The sequence below is a fragment of the Tachypleus tridentatus genome, chromosome 2 (genome assembly GCF_004210375.1).
Source record: "Tachypleus tridentatus isolate NWPU-2018 chromosome 2, ASM421037v1, whole genome shotgun sequence".
NCBI lineage: Eukaryota > Metazoa > Arthropoda > Merostomata > Xiphosura > Limulidae > Tachypleus > Tachypleus tridentatus.
In genome coordinates, this window is record NC_134826.1 from 94,589,329 (window position 1) to 94,603,550 (window position 14,222).

General features: G+C 32.7%; 1 protein-coding gene across 3 annotated transcripts in view; it reads right to left on the reverse strand.

Moving 5' to 3' along the window:
• Window positions 1-14,222, reverse strand: part of LOC143244592 (septin-2-like) — an 88,410-nt gene that overhangs the window by 12,611 nt on the left and 61,577 nt on the right. For all 3 annotated transcript variants that reach the window (XM_076489556.1, XM_076489555.1, XM_076489557.1), the window contains 3 exons: window positions 4,969-5,086; window positions 2,810-2,911; window positions 1,409-1,505 (listed from right to left, as the gene is read on the reverse strand). In XM_076489556.1, the coding sequence (XP_076345671.1) occupies window positions 1,409-1,505; window positions 2,810-2,911; window positions 4,969-5,086 (317 nt within the window). The remainder of the gene's footprint in view (window positions 1-1,408; window positions 1,506-2,809; window positions 2,912-4,968; window positions 5,087-14,222) is intronic.

A 14,222-nucleotide genomic window follows, 5' to 3' on the forward strand; every position in this document is an offset into this window, starting at 1 on the left:
GATGCCTTTGAATGTCCAATTTGCTGGTACTGGAAACAAGAGGGTTAAGAATGTATGCTGAACTTTACAGTTCAGATAACTTGCATGAACAGCAGAAGGTAAATGTCGTGATGTAAGCATCAAAATTAAGGCATTGGTTGGCAGCATAATTCTGTCCTTTGGAGATACAGCACAAAGCAAAAATGTCTTAGCTGGAGAACCGGTAAGGATCTCCGACTCAAGGAATAACCTTCAAATTCCTCTCAAAAATCACTTCCTGCAAGGAATTCAAAGTAGGAGTGGGAGTAACCTCAAAGAGTACATCCCCAATAGCCTTAGAATTCAGAGTAGTTCACTGTGTTTTGGGGTAGATATTTCCATGAAGATATCCACAAAAAGTAACTTCTTGATGGACTTGGAAGAGTCAGCAAGTCCCCCTAATCACTTTTGGATGAAAAATGGAGATATTTGCCAAGGACTTGTCTGATAAAGAGTGAAGAATTGAAAACCATAAGACAGATTCTAAATATGATAGTGATTTCATAATAGAGTCATCTATGCATGGTTGTTTAACAATTAGTTGCATTTTCACCATTTTTTTTCTTCAATGATTGGTGAATCCAAAATACAGAGAGGAATACTCAGTGCTCACTCACCCCACCCACCATGGAGTCATACAAGAGGATGTGCTACAATGCCAAAGGACACTGCAGCAATGGCAGGGTTTTGTGAGCACTATACCCAAATACACACAGACACTACATTCACAACATGTACTACAAAAGCCTAACACTGGTACAGGGATGTACCTATACCATCATGCCACCCATCTATAGGAATTCAAGGCTAAAGTGGCATATTGGAGTTGGACCCCTCAACCACCAGTATCTTCTCTTCCCATTCAAGGATTGCCATGCATGGGAAACACGTGGATGGACATTCAGGTCCAAGAGTAGATAAGCTAAAGGTATAGAACCTTTTCTCAGAGTTCTCCCTCACCATATCCAGAGTATCAGATACCTTTAAATCACTAATTAGAGGATCGTGTTTAGTTACTTAAGCAAATATCCCATAAAGAGCAGTATTATGAAACTATTTATAACAATTCTATAGTGGATGTTTTACAATAACTCTTTTCTTCGTGACTTTAATCAAGCACACCAAAATGGTGGAAGTGCCAAAGACATTTCCACAGAGCACACTGCCAACCAGGAGAGATAACATAAAAGTAGAGGATAATGTGTATAGCATTTTTGCCACTTACATGTGTGTGATTCAGATGAGGCACACACCAATTTATGGTACCCCTAACTGGAGTTATGATGTATATATACAACTTTTGAAGTCTACTTGTCAATATCAATAGTTTGGTACTCATGTTAAAATAAATGACAAAGCAAAAATATATATCAAAACCACATCTTCTTACCTTCTACAATACCCCATGGGTAAATACGTCCCCTAACTCTTCGTCCATTAACCTCTACAACCTGAGTGCTACCAATCACAGCAAATGGAATGCTTTGCTGAAACAAAACAAAATAGCTAAGAACTTAATTCTATAATAATATACTTGATAACAAAATATATAATAGAATCCATTAAAAAGATAAAACTATATTAGACTGTCAAACAAACATTTTAAACTGAAAGAAAGATATGGTAATTTCAACAATATAAATAGTGTAAAGCTCATAGAATTATAAAGGTTAAGGAGATTTTATTCCAATAAACACTTTGGAACCATTACCAAGATCATATGTTAATCTACTGATTAATAACAAGTCCATCTCGCATATTGGCCTACAAATAACATCTGTGACATATCATGAAATACTTTACAGCTGCCTATATGACAAAAAGCATTTACTTTCTTTTCCTACATTAATAACTGATTTTACAATATAAACTGATGAATTTTTCACCATCATAGTGAAATTTTAACTTGCCACACATTAGCAGTAACATAATTATTAACTCTAATTTGCTTCTAAATTTAAAAAATAGATTGAAATGTAATATGTTTGTATAAAGCCATCTATTTTTTTATTATTATTATTACTATTACATTCAGCTTTTAAATTCAACGTTTTGGATTGTGCGATGACTAGCTTTATTATAAATGATCTTATTTGGTTAAAATAATGGTTTGTGCTACACAACTTAAATCATTCTATTTGGTGTTCTATAAATGTTGTTAGTAAACTGTATATTTTGTTGACCAAGATATGGCTTTTCAGTAACACTGACTTTTCTTTCAGTGGCAATAGTATTCAATGCCAACTACACAGTTCAAACAAACTGTACAAAATGTACATAGTGAAAAATAAATTTACTGGGTTTAATAACTAACATGTGGCACATTCAAGACTAATAATTATTATTAAAAGATAAATAAAAATTTTTGCTCAGAGAATCAGAGTAACTCTTAAGCAAGTTAACATTTAAAAAGTTTAATTGGGAGAATCAAAGTATCTTTATGCTGAAACAACTAAGGAGTGAATGTTTGTTATTTGGTAACTCTTTAAACATTTAATCATTTAGTTTTTAGTTTGATATTAACTTGGTAAGAGCATCAACAATAAGAAACATTTTTTGCTTGTGCTTTTCAGGTCCATTGTATGTTGTAATGGAGTTTGAAATTAAATATAAGCCAGTTGTTAACATAATAGAAGAATTATTTTACACTTTGAGCTTGAAATATGGAACTAGACAATAAAAGCATCTGTTTTGGTTTATTCTCTTAATTAATATGGTTTTATTTATTTTACGAAATGTCCATTAGTTTCTCCACCTAATATTATCAGATATTAAAGATACAAATCAACACCTTTAACTCATGATGTTGCTGTTTAAACTCATCTTCTTCATCACTGTCACAATCAGGTAACTGGTAAACATGAACCTCGTTCTCTTTTAATTCTCGAAGAACCTGGAGACAACATTAATTAAAGAAAGTCTTTAATAAACATTTTAAACTGAAGTTAATAGTTTATAGCTAGTCCTTAAAAACTTTATGAACTGGTATACATCATCATTATCATCAGAATAATAATAATAGACCCTGAAAAGTATTTTCAGAATAATAAAAAAAAGGGGGAAAAGTTAATTAAGGTATCATGGGAGTTTACCAACAATATTACAATCTGACTTTTTTAATACAATAGCCAAGATTTAAACACTAGTTTAAAGCCACATCAAAAGTAACCTTACCACATGGAAATGTTCACATCCATTAACCACAGCATCTGACAACAACACTTCAAAGCCCAACCCAGTGTGATCTTAGTCACAGTTGTGATTTTAAACGGTTGTTGTTCATATTCACATCTTTTGCTTAAGTCAGATGCAGTTTTTTTAATTGACTATGCAATGGATTTACTGTTATACATTTATTTTAATACCTACGTGTGTGTCAGTTTGATGTACGTGGTGTGTACTGTTAGATGTATATTATGCAAGTCCTGCCTGCTCTCTAGATTTGTACAGTAAGAATCACCAATATTTATTTTACAAAAATGCTAGTGTGATTTCAAACATTGTTGAAAGTTCAAGAAATCACAAGATTAGTATATAAAATTAATGTGCCAAAAGAATATTATTATTGGCCAGTGTTCTATAAGCCTGGGAAGGTATAATTGCGAATAACATTTATTAAATCAGAAAAACTACATAATTTGACCAGGAACATTTACAGATTTTAAATATTATGAACCATTAATCTTCAAAGAGTTAACTTGAGACATTAGATATTGCCATCACTGAAAACTTGCAGGTGCTTAAGCTACCTAGCTGTTAAGAGAAATGTATCAAAGTATTAAATTGTTCTCTTTGAACTTGAATAAAAGAAAGAAAGCTGGCAATCCTTAACCAGTTTAACAATGTTTCAGATCTCTGTATTATGAAAAGTTTGTAATTCCTAAGGCAATTTGAAAGTTTTGAAGCTATGAGGTAATCAACAAAGAATTTGCTATCTGTGAACCTTGATAAAAGATTCAGTTCTAAACCAGATATAGTATTCAGTATTGTTTGTAAAACTATTGTACATAAACCAATATTCTTAATTATTTGTAAGAACTATTATTATAAATTGTATTATTCTTTGTATATTAAAATATATTTGTGTTAAGAAAGAAAATTGCATATATCAAGATTTCATAAATTTGATACATGTCGACATTCAATTAACTTCTAAATTAAAACTATGGGCAATATGAACTCTTAATACGAAGTATACATAACGTGATACATCTCAGACTAGTCCAAAATTAATTACAACAGTGCACTCATGTAATGCAAGCTTACTGTATGTTATCTGTATTAGTACCACACACACACACACACACACATTTAAGGATAAGTACATTACTAAATGCATTTCTTTTATCATTTAAAAATACAAAAATGTGATTACTGTGTTACAACTATTTTCAAACTATATATGAATGTTTTATATAATTTTCTTAGATTACCTGTAAAAATAAATGCACTTTTCAAATAAAATATAAATTAACAATTATGGTAACATCATCAGTAAATTATGCAAAATGTATTATCAGAGGTTCACATTTTTATTTTGTGTCTTAAACCTACAATAATCAAAAATCTATACTCTTCATTCCTTAATTTTGTTTTTATTCTTCAGTTTGTAGTCTGAAGTTGGTTTAGAATAGTTACATAATTTATTATTACTTTTTATTGCTATTTACCAATTGTTTTGTATGGCAGTTACATAACATTTAATACATGTTCCAATAAAATATGCATCATTTAACATTGTTTATTGTACGGAATAACTTCATAGAGATGAAAACTGATGAGTAAATGTTCATCTTGTGCAAGCTTATATTAAAAGAGTTCTTTACAGCCTTCTCTTTTCACCAATTTCAGCCAATTTCAAAACAAGCTAGAATCTGGAATTCAAGAATTAATACATAAGATTTCTACAAACTGATGTTGTGTGGTTAGTGTGGTAAAAGATAACTTTACCTTATCTTTCAGTCGACAAATTTCATTTGCATTAAGTGTGTCTGCCTTTGCTATCACAGGAACAACATTTACCTTCTGATGTAGGTGCTTCATGAACTCAATGTCCAAAGGACGCAGGCTGATAAATAAAAAAGAAAAAAGGAATTTTGAAGAAAACAAGATGACACTCCTTAACCATTTTATCATTGTTTTAGATCTCTGTATTATAAAAAGTTTATAATCCTTAGAGTAATTTAAAATTTTTGAAGTATGAGGTAATCAAATATTCTCAGTAATATTTAAAAAAGTGGCAGCTTCAGACAACAGGAATAAATAAAAGTGTTGAAGCAGTATTAAAATTTGTAAAAACAAAGATACTGTAGAAAAATATTTTATATTCCAAAAAGATTGATTAAATAAGTAATATTCCTCAATAAAAGACTGAAACATTTTAGGCTATGTAGTTTCTACCTGTACATACATCTTCTAAGATTTTTTTTGCATTAAAACCAGTATTTAATCTCATTGGAAGCTTTATGACAAAGCAAATGACAGATTTACTAAAGATCATTGTACATAAACAATAAATATAATTAATCCTGAACTTTTTAATAAACATTTTTATTACCCACTTAACACTGAAACTTAAGTTACATAAATTAAACGGTTTTTACTAAATGATCTCAAATGGCCAAACTGATGTAGAACACTGTAATAAGACAATGAATAGATTTAGACCTATAATATACAGCCAATATTTATACTGTCTTCTTACAAGCCTTGCTATAGGTAAATATTAAACACATTCATACAGAAGTACTTTAAACAACTAAATACATCACATTCTGTAAGCCACTTATCTATTTTAAGAAGTTTGCTTATACAATAGATAGGAATTCCCAGTAACAACCTTTTAATAATAGGCTTAGATATTTATGTAAATCAATTCATGCATGACTGATCATCATTGCATTTTGTGTAATACATACAAGTCAACACCATACTTCTCTCCTCACTATTCAACTCACACAAAAATCTTGGAAAAATTATGAAATTACTGCACAGCTTCAGCCAGTCCTGGGCCTATTGTTTAAAATAAAAACAATAAACAGTGACAGAAAAGATGAGACGAGCCAGTGTACGCAAAAAAGTGCAACAAATAATCTGAAATGAGAAGGTTGCAAGATTCTCCAAAGGTCACTCACAATATATGCATATGCTGATTCACTGTATGTCAGTGAAAGAAGAGGACATACTGTATCAGCATTTGCTGCTCAAAGAACACTTGGGAAGCAAATCTGTAAACAAAATACTATACTACAGTTTTACTAATATAAATATCAATTTGTTTACCATAATATTTCATAATAATGAAGTTATAACAACAGTTTAGTTTTGCTGATATTTATATTTCTTATAGGCCTACCTGGAAAAAAAAAAATCCCCATGAAACTATTAAAATTGTCAGGTACATTTGTTACAAGAATCAGGATTGTGTGAGACTTGCAAGTGTTCAGGTTGTATAATAGTATAATAGTGCATTGTTATAAAACGTAACTTACAACTATTATAATATAATTACTAAGCTTATTATGCCTGGCAATACTGATGGAGGACTTTACTGGTAGATATTTCATAATATTTGGTGTATTTTGCCATAAATAAAGAGGAATAAACAGCATATCTCTAGTTTCGTATTACAAGATTATTAGCTCATCAATACTTTGCACATAAATAAAACGTTTGCATAAAATTTGGCCAGGAGAATACCTAACAGACCCTAACACAACAAACGTAATGTTTATTATAGGGTCTAAGCTTGATCAGTCATAATTTTGAAACTATTTTGCAAGAAAATAAATAAGTGCAAAACAGTCTCATGCCTGTATAATTTACTTTATATTTTATTCAATATCAATATTTTATATATGTACAATAAACCAGATTCCTGTTGTATAAATGATGTATAAACTATTCCTACATAATAATGCCACAAATCTGATTTTCACAAGATACAAGGACTCTTATCCCCTTTGTTCTTTTATTTGGTAGAGAGCTATAAAATCACTTCTCACATCAAACATTTAAAAACAATCAACAAGTTACATAAGCAACTAACCAGGAACTCTTGAAAATTATACAATCTCTTTATTCATGCAACAATTATAATAACATTATAAAAACAACTGCAATACACCAGTACCACCAGGTAACAGGGAAAATATACAACACAGAGACTTTCATAAAAGTGAAATTTCTGATGTGCAAACATATTTCCTAACTATCAAGTAACAATATATACAGCAAATTGTTTGCCCAATATTGGGTTCCACCACTTTAAAATATCCTATTCAATCTGAATGTGTACTACTGAAAAACAGCCAATATTAAAACAAAAGTACAAGACAATTGTTCCCCTTATCAAATCAACAAACAAAAAATTTTTGCACTGTTTACTTATGCTTTTCAAGTTGTAATACCAGATCTTAATATGTGCATGGATGTAGTAAATAACATCATGTTCATCAATGTGTAGGGGTGCATAAATAACCTAAGGAACACATGCAAAATTGTAAAGTGTACATGATGAATAGGAAAGGCAGAAACATCTTGCCCTGTGTACATAACAGGTTCTTTAAGAAATAAAAACTTAAAGTTAAGAAAAATTCTAAAACTGTTAATAGAATTATTGCAGTTATCAGGTTTAATGTAAAGCTTAATCGTCTATTTAAAGGACAAAGAGATGAAGCTACACAGAAGCTGGAAAAATATGAAATAAATCATGGTGTTTTCTTATAACTGATAAAAACTTCTGAATCAGTATAACATGCAACTCAAAAAAATTGCACAAATAATTGCTAACTCAAAGGAACATCAAATGCCTGGGGCCACTAGAAGAGGTACTTTAGTTACTTCCATCTGTAAAACAACAGTTAATCAGCTGCTCGTTATAATAAGGAATATGACCCCAGAACATCATGAGATAAAGCTAGAAATGTTTATTTGTTCTCAGTAAAGGACTGATTCTACACAAGAAAACCCTACAACTGACCAGTGTGTTGGAGTAGTCCAGTATGTGCTCAATGAGAAAGTAACTGAAAGGCTATTAGCTATCACTCTCTCCCAGGGCCACAATAGCAGTAAATGAGAACTGTTTGATCTAGTATAAAACATAGTTAAAGACAATAATATTGATATCAAGTAGTATAAATGGAAAAATAAACTTGCCATGGACAGTACAGTGATTTTCAGGCAAAGCTCTCTTCTGTCTTGGATACAAACATTCATGTTTGGCACTATGCATATTTACTAACTTTAGTTGCAATAGACTCAAAGGTGTGTATTGCAGCAATATCATTATTCAATCTTTTGCAAAAAGTCAGACTTATTCAAAAGTTCCTACAAGAAAGTGGATATTAGAAAAACGGGAACCAAAAGAAAGTTAGGAACAGACAAATTGAAGAGAATTAAGTTGATAGGTAAATCATGTTGGTCAGGAAAATCAAGTTCATTACCAGCTGTGTTTGGGACATCTACAAACTTTTCCAAAGCTGTTTTCCCAGATCTAACCAAGAGTCAGTTTATGTGGCAGTGTCATGAAACTTTGAATACTGTTGCAATATAAAAGGCCAGAAGGATAGTGGAGGGCAATCTGAGGAATGAAAATTGACTCCTCACACATTTGTGTACATTTCACATTATATCACACCTGTATCGGGATACCTTCAAACAAGTGGACTTTATTTAGTTCAAGCAAAAGTATACAGTTCAACTGAGAGGCACCAAACATCATAGCTAGAGCAGACAAATTTGTCACACAAATAAATTTTGTGCAACACTAATTTAGTACGTCTGTTAGATGTTGAGTAATGTGATGAAGTCAAGATGTCAAATGAATTGCCTGTCCTTAGATCTTATTTCATCATATTTGGAAGGTGGTACAACATGTTATGTATTGCAATTTATCTTGAATGAGTCTCCAATTTATTACGCTATGTACTTTGCCTATTATGATTTCAAATAGCCAAAAATGTTACTATGAACTTAGAGGATAATTAAACATCAATGTATTATATTTGACATTTGCCAACAAAATTGATAATCACAATTTTCTTTCATAAAAAAAAAAAAAAAAAAAGATAATGCACAAACAATACAATTTCTAATAGCAATTATTACAAATAATGGTTTATGTACAAGAGTTCTTACAAACTTACAAACAATATTCAGTCTTCTATATGGTTTGGAACTGAATATTTTATTCATGGTCCAGGTCCACAATTGAGCAAATTTTATGTTGATATGCAGATACACTTCACATGATAGGAATGCCAACTAGCTCTATATTCTTGTTTGCCCTAACCCAGTTTATAAGCTTACTTTTTACTGAAGAATATATCTAATGTCATCATAGAAATACTAATAGCCAAAGTTTATACACTGAAGTTGAATGGTTTGTGGTGTTCAAAATCTATAAATGTTCTGGTCAAATTCTGTAATTTTCCAATAAATAAGCATTAATTGCAATTATACATCACCAGAGTGCTCCCAAGTGGGGCCAGTAAGTCTCTGTCCCTAAAAATTTTTTAAATGCAATAGAGAAGTATCATCACACTTTCTATTTAATACTGGTTTATAATAAAAGGAGCAATTATCCAGCCATTGACATCCTTAATAACATTGAAAAATATTTGCAACGGTCAGACTTAGAGGTGATCCCACCACTACTCTGTTTATCTGGTCATAGAGATTACCATTAAAAACAAAGTGATTATCCTTGGGGATAAATTTAAGAAGCAGCTCAAGTGCAGAGCATTTTTAGTAGGGAATAACTCTTTCCTAATTATTAATTGTTTCCTTAAGTTGGATGTTAGTGAATGAGGATTCAATATCAAAGCTGGCCATAATGAACTGGTCTGCATGAAAAAGTTGATATTTTTTGAACAAAGGCAAAAATCTTTGACAGCAAATCTGTTCTCAGCAAGTGAGCTTATTGGAAGTGCAATATATTTAGCAAGTTTGTAAGCATGAGAATCAAGACTAGATAAGTCTGAGAGGTAAACTATTTTTATGTATTTTTGATAAACCATAAATAAAACCAAGGCATGAAGCTGTAGGATAAAGTTCTGCAAAAGTAGCAACAGAGGAGTTTAAAATTTCTAAATAATCTTAGTCTGTTGAAACTTTCCCTCATGTTCGAGAGTAAGCTTAAACTCATCACCAGAGAAAGGTTTAAACTTTGTTCTTCCATTTAAAATGTCTTTTATGTCAAATCTTTATAAAATGATGAATCTGTACCTTTATCTGGCTAGATAACAATGACATTTCAGTTAGTGGCAAGTTATTTTAAGGCAGAAAACTTGCAAATTGGTTTCCTCAACTTGTACTGCCCTCTATATGTGCAAATGGATGCTTGCCACTAGCCTTTATGCTCCCACCAATGCCAACGTGTTTTACATATAGTAGAGCTTCATTGTAGGATGCAAATAACCATGTGACAACCCTGCACTAATGGGAGTGCAATACATCATTCTAGAAATACTGGAGTCCTCTGTGCAGCAGAACCCAATATTAATGTCTCAATTTCGTACAACAGCAATCAGTTATCTGACTCCCTTCTTGTTTATATTTGGTTTTCATTGTCCTTTGGATTTGAGATTTTGTTTTCATTTTTGAACTTCAATACCATTTTTATGCTAATTTTTTGCTGTTAAATTTGATTACTACTTCATGCTACAGTCATTTCATCTAACTACTGTGGTGCTTTTACACACAATAAGAATTGACAAAATTCCAAGTTTCAAGTCACAAACAACCATTACAGCTTCATATTCTGCCATCAAACAACAGCCTATTACAATGGCTTGAGGTTTGATGTTGTTGGCCAAGAAAGTTTCAGTCCTTCTGTGTTGGGAGATAGTTTCCTTCGTGCAGGCAGGGGGTCTTCTGCATACTAACAACTTATATCCTGTTCAGAGGAGCCACAACAGGATAAAGGAGATTAGGAAAGCCTTTTCCTCCTCCTCTTTCTTTGCAATCTTGTTCTCAAATAGTGGATGCACAAGAACCTCCTCCTTTTTTGGAGTTAGTATCACAAGTATAGTATTGTGCAAGAGTGTTAGGACAAGAGGTTACTTTGTCAGTCTTTACATTTTATGAAGCTAATTCTTTCATGCCATTACAAAACATAAATTTCAAACACTATGGTAATGCTTCATTGATCCCTGTTGACAACTGAATGAACCAGGGTGAGGATACTTATTGTTTAGAATTCCCATATACTTGTGCCAAGAGCATATCATAAGGGTTCTGCTTAAATGAGCATACTAGTCAAATTTTGTATATAATATAACTGTCATTGTACCCTGAAGTGTCTAATGTAAAAAGACATATGGTATTGGTATAAATAAACCTTGATTAAAAAAAAATAAAGTTTTTAACTTAATATATAAAGTTTTGTTGCCATGTTATGGGCCTAAAAGCATAGAAGATTAGCAGCAGATTACAGAGTTCACAAAAACTTTAAGTGATGCTGGTTGAACTCTCTGAAAAACTGCTGCAGACTTTAAATGTTCCCCCTCAAGTACACCCTGGTTAATTTGAAAATAGGAAAGGAAGAGAGGCAGAACATTTAGTACGTTCAATGATACCAATGTTAATTACCTTTGTTTATGCAGCTACTAAGACAGAAGGAAGACTGCCGTTGATCTTGAGCATGAAATAAATGAACATCTACCAGATGACAAAAACGTTTACAGATCTACAGTATCAAGAGGACTCAATGAGAATGAAATACCTGGTCATGTAGAAGTTTTAAAACTGAAGAAGCTAAAATTTGCTAAAAAGTACAAAAACCAGACTGTTGATGATTGGAAAAAAGTGTTGTAGACAGATGAGTCCAAGCTTGAAATGATATGGTTCCAAGTTGTACGTCTGGAAAGAAAGGAGAAAGATACTTATCTCAATGCATAGCACCTACCATGAAGCATAGAGGAGACAGTGTGATGGTTTGAGGGTGCTGAGACAACCAGAGATACTTGCAAAATAGAATAATGGACCAATGCAAGTAGGATAAGTTACTGATCTGTCATGGTATATCCAGTGGTTTGCATATTATTGATAAAGGATTCTACTACCAACAATATCATGATCTCAAATAATCATTCAATCTTTACAGAAATTACTTAGCTGTAGAAAGTAAAATGTTGCTTGCACAGAAACTTTATGAAAGTGTACTAGAGACATTTGGAGTAAAATCCCAAATTACACTGATTAAATACGTTACAACAATGCCTGAAAGTCTGTCTCTAGTTATTAAAGCATAAAGAGGACAAAATATTAACTGTTTGCTGAAGTCAAGCATTTTCACAGAGTTTCTATTACATTAAATTTGAAGATTCATAAAAATTTAATGTTTCACATTTGTTCTTTTTAAAGTAGCCTAAAATCTAATTTTTTATTTGGGCCTAAAACTTTTGCACAGTATTATAGGTTTTATCCTTGTCTCCCATATTCTATAACTCATCCTCTTCCCTATTAACTTGGGTACTTCTAGCCAAATATTTTGTTATTCTTCCTTCACATTAAGCATTTCATCCAGCAATTGTATTTGGGGGTCAACAAGCCCTCTCCTCGCTGGCCACTCATTTGTCACAACCCTCCCCAGTTCCTCTCCTTGTATTCCACCCTGTTTCTTTTGTCTCTCTTACCTATTCCTTCCTCACAGGTTACTATTGTTCACTGTCAACCTACACATTACCAAACAGCACTGGTGACTGTACTTTGGGATCTGGTCTAGTAGAAGGCTGGACTGCTATTTTGCAAATATTTAATAGTAGTTTATCCCAGACTTGTGGGTTCTTTGTGTCTTACCAGAAGAACTCCCTTTGTTTCCTTTCATCTCCTTACCTACCAATTTTTCCTGTTATTTTCCCCCTCCCCTTCAAATTATCTTTCCAATCATCATCTTTTCACAGTGACTCTCAACATTCTTCAGAATCATACTAAAGAATAGAATCCGATTATCCTACTCATGCATGTTTCTATTCCAACCTTTTTTTGAGATTCCCAATAATACTAGGAATTTGTATGCTGTTATAGCCCTCTCTCCAGTAAGAGCCACTAGATGGAAGTTCCTCAGTTCACCATGCAGTCTTTTCTATGATTTTGTTGGGCACTTACTCTTGGTCTTTGCATGACAAAGTGTGACATGTTTGATGTTTACTTCCAAATTCCCTTTTCTTTTACTTCCAATCATCTTTGCTTCATCCATGAAAATGTGTGCATCATTCCTTAACTTGTTTTAAAGTTGGCCTTGGCTCTTTTCATTTTTTTGTCAGGTAGTTAAGGTCCTTGCCTAGATTCTTCTTTACACAAACTGTTTCCATCACTACATGGATGACTGGCTCCTTCTAGCTCTTTTGCTTTTAGCTTCTTCCATCAATACACAGTTTCTCCAGTTTGCCTTCTTCCTTCTCTCCAAATCAATTTTGTCTGGTGACTGGAAAGAGACAACACAACAGCTTGCATAACTCTTCCTCCTAAATTACTGGAGTTGCATTTTGTATGGATTTTTCCCTGTCAGGTTAAGTGGTGTATTGCAATGCCCAAGAGACCTTAAGCCGTTGGTCATTAACTGAGCCGACTTTCCATAGTAATTTTATGAAACTTTGAACAGTTAATTTGGCAATGGCTCATTTCCTGCCAGCTTCAAGGAGTAAACTGGTAATGATCAATTCCAGCAACATGGTGGTTGTCTCTTACATCATTTATCAAAGAGGCACCTGAACACAATCCTTGCATTATCATATGCTGGATATGCTGCTCTGAGCTTGCAGCCACAGTATTCATTTGCTAAATCATCACATACTGGGTACTCTTAATCTTGTTATATATAGTTTATCCCACCCCAACAAGATACTCCAACAGAGTGGTCCCCTGATCTTTAGGTCTTCAAATGGCTATGCTCTTAGTTGGGTATTCCTTAGTTGGGTGATTTTGTTACCCACCTGAAAAGCAAGTTATCTGTTTTGGTACCATGCTCCTCATATTCAGTTTTGGTAAATATACCTCTTCATACAAGACTGGACAGACGTCGATATTTATGCCCATCTCCTCCAAGTCTTTTTTCAGAGTCTTATCCATTGTCTAAACCACTCCATGTAAAGTCTTTCTGTTGGCTCAATTCTGGGCACTTCAACTTGGTTCCCACTATTACCTTTTCAGTTATCACCACCATTTCCTCTTCCTTTTTCTCCCCTTCATCAACTTCATTC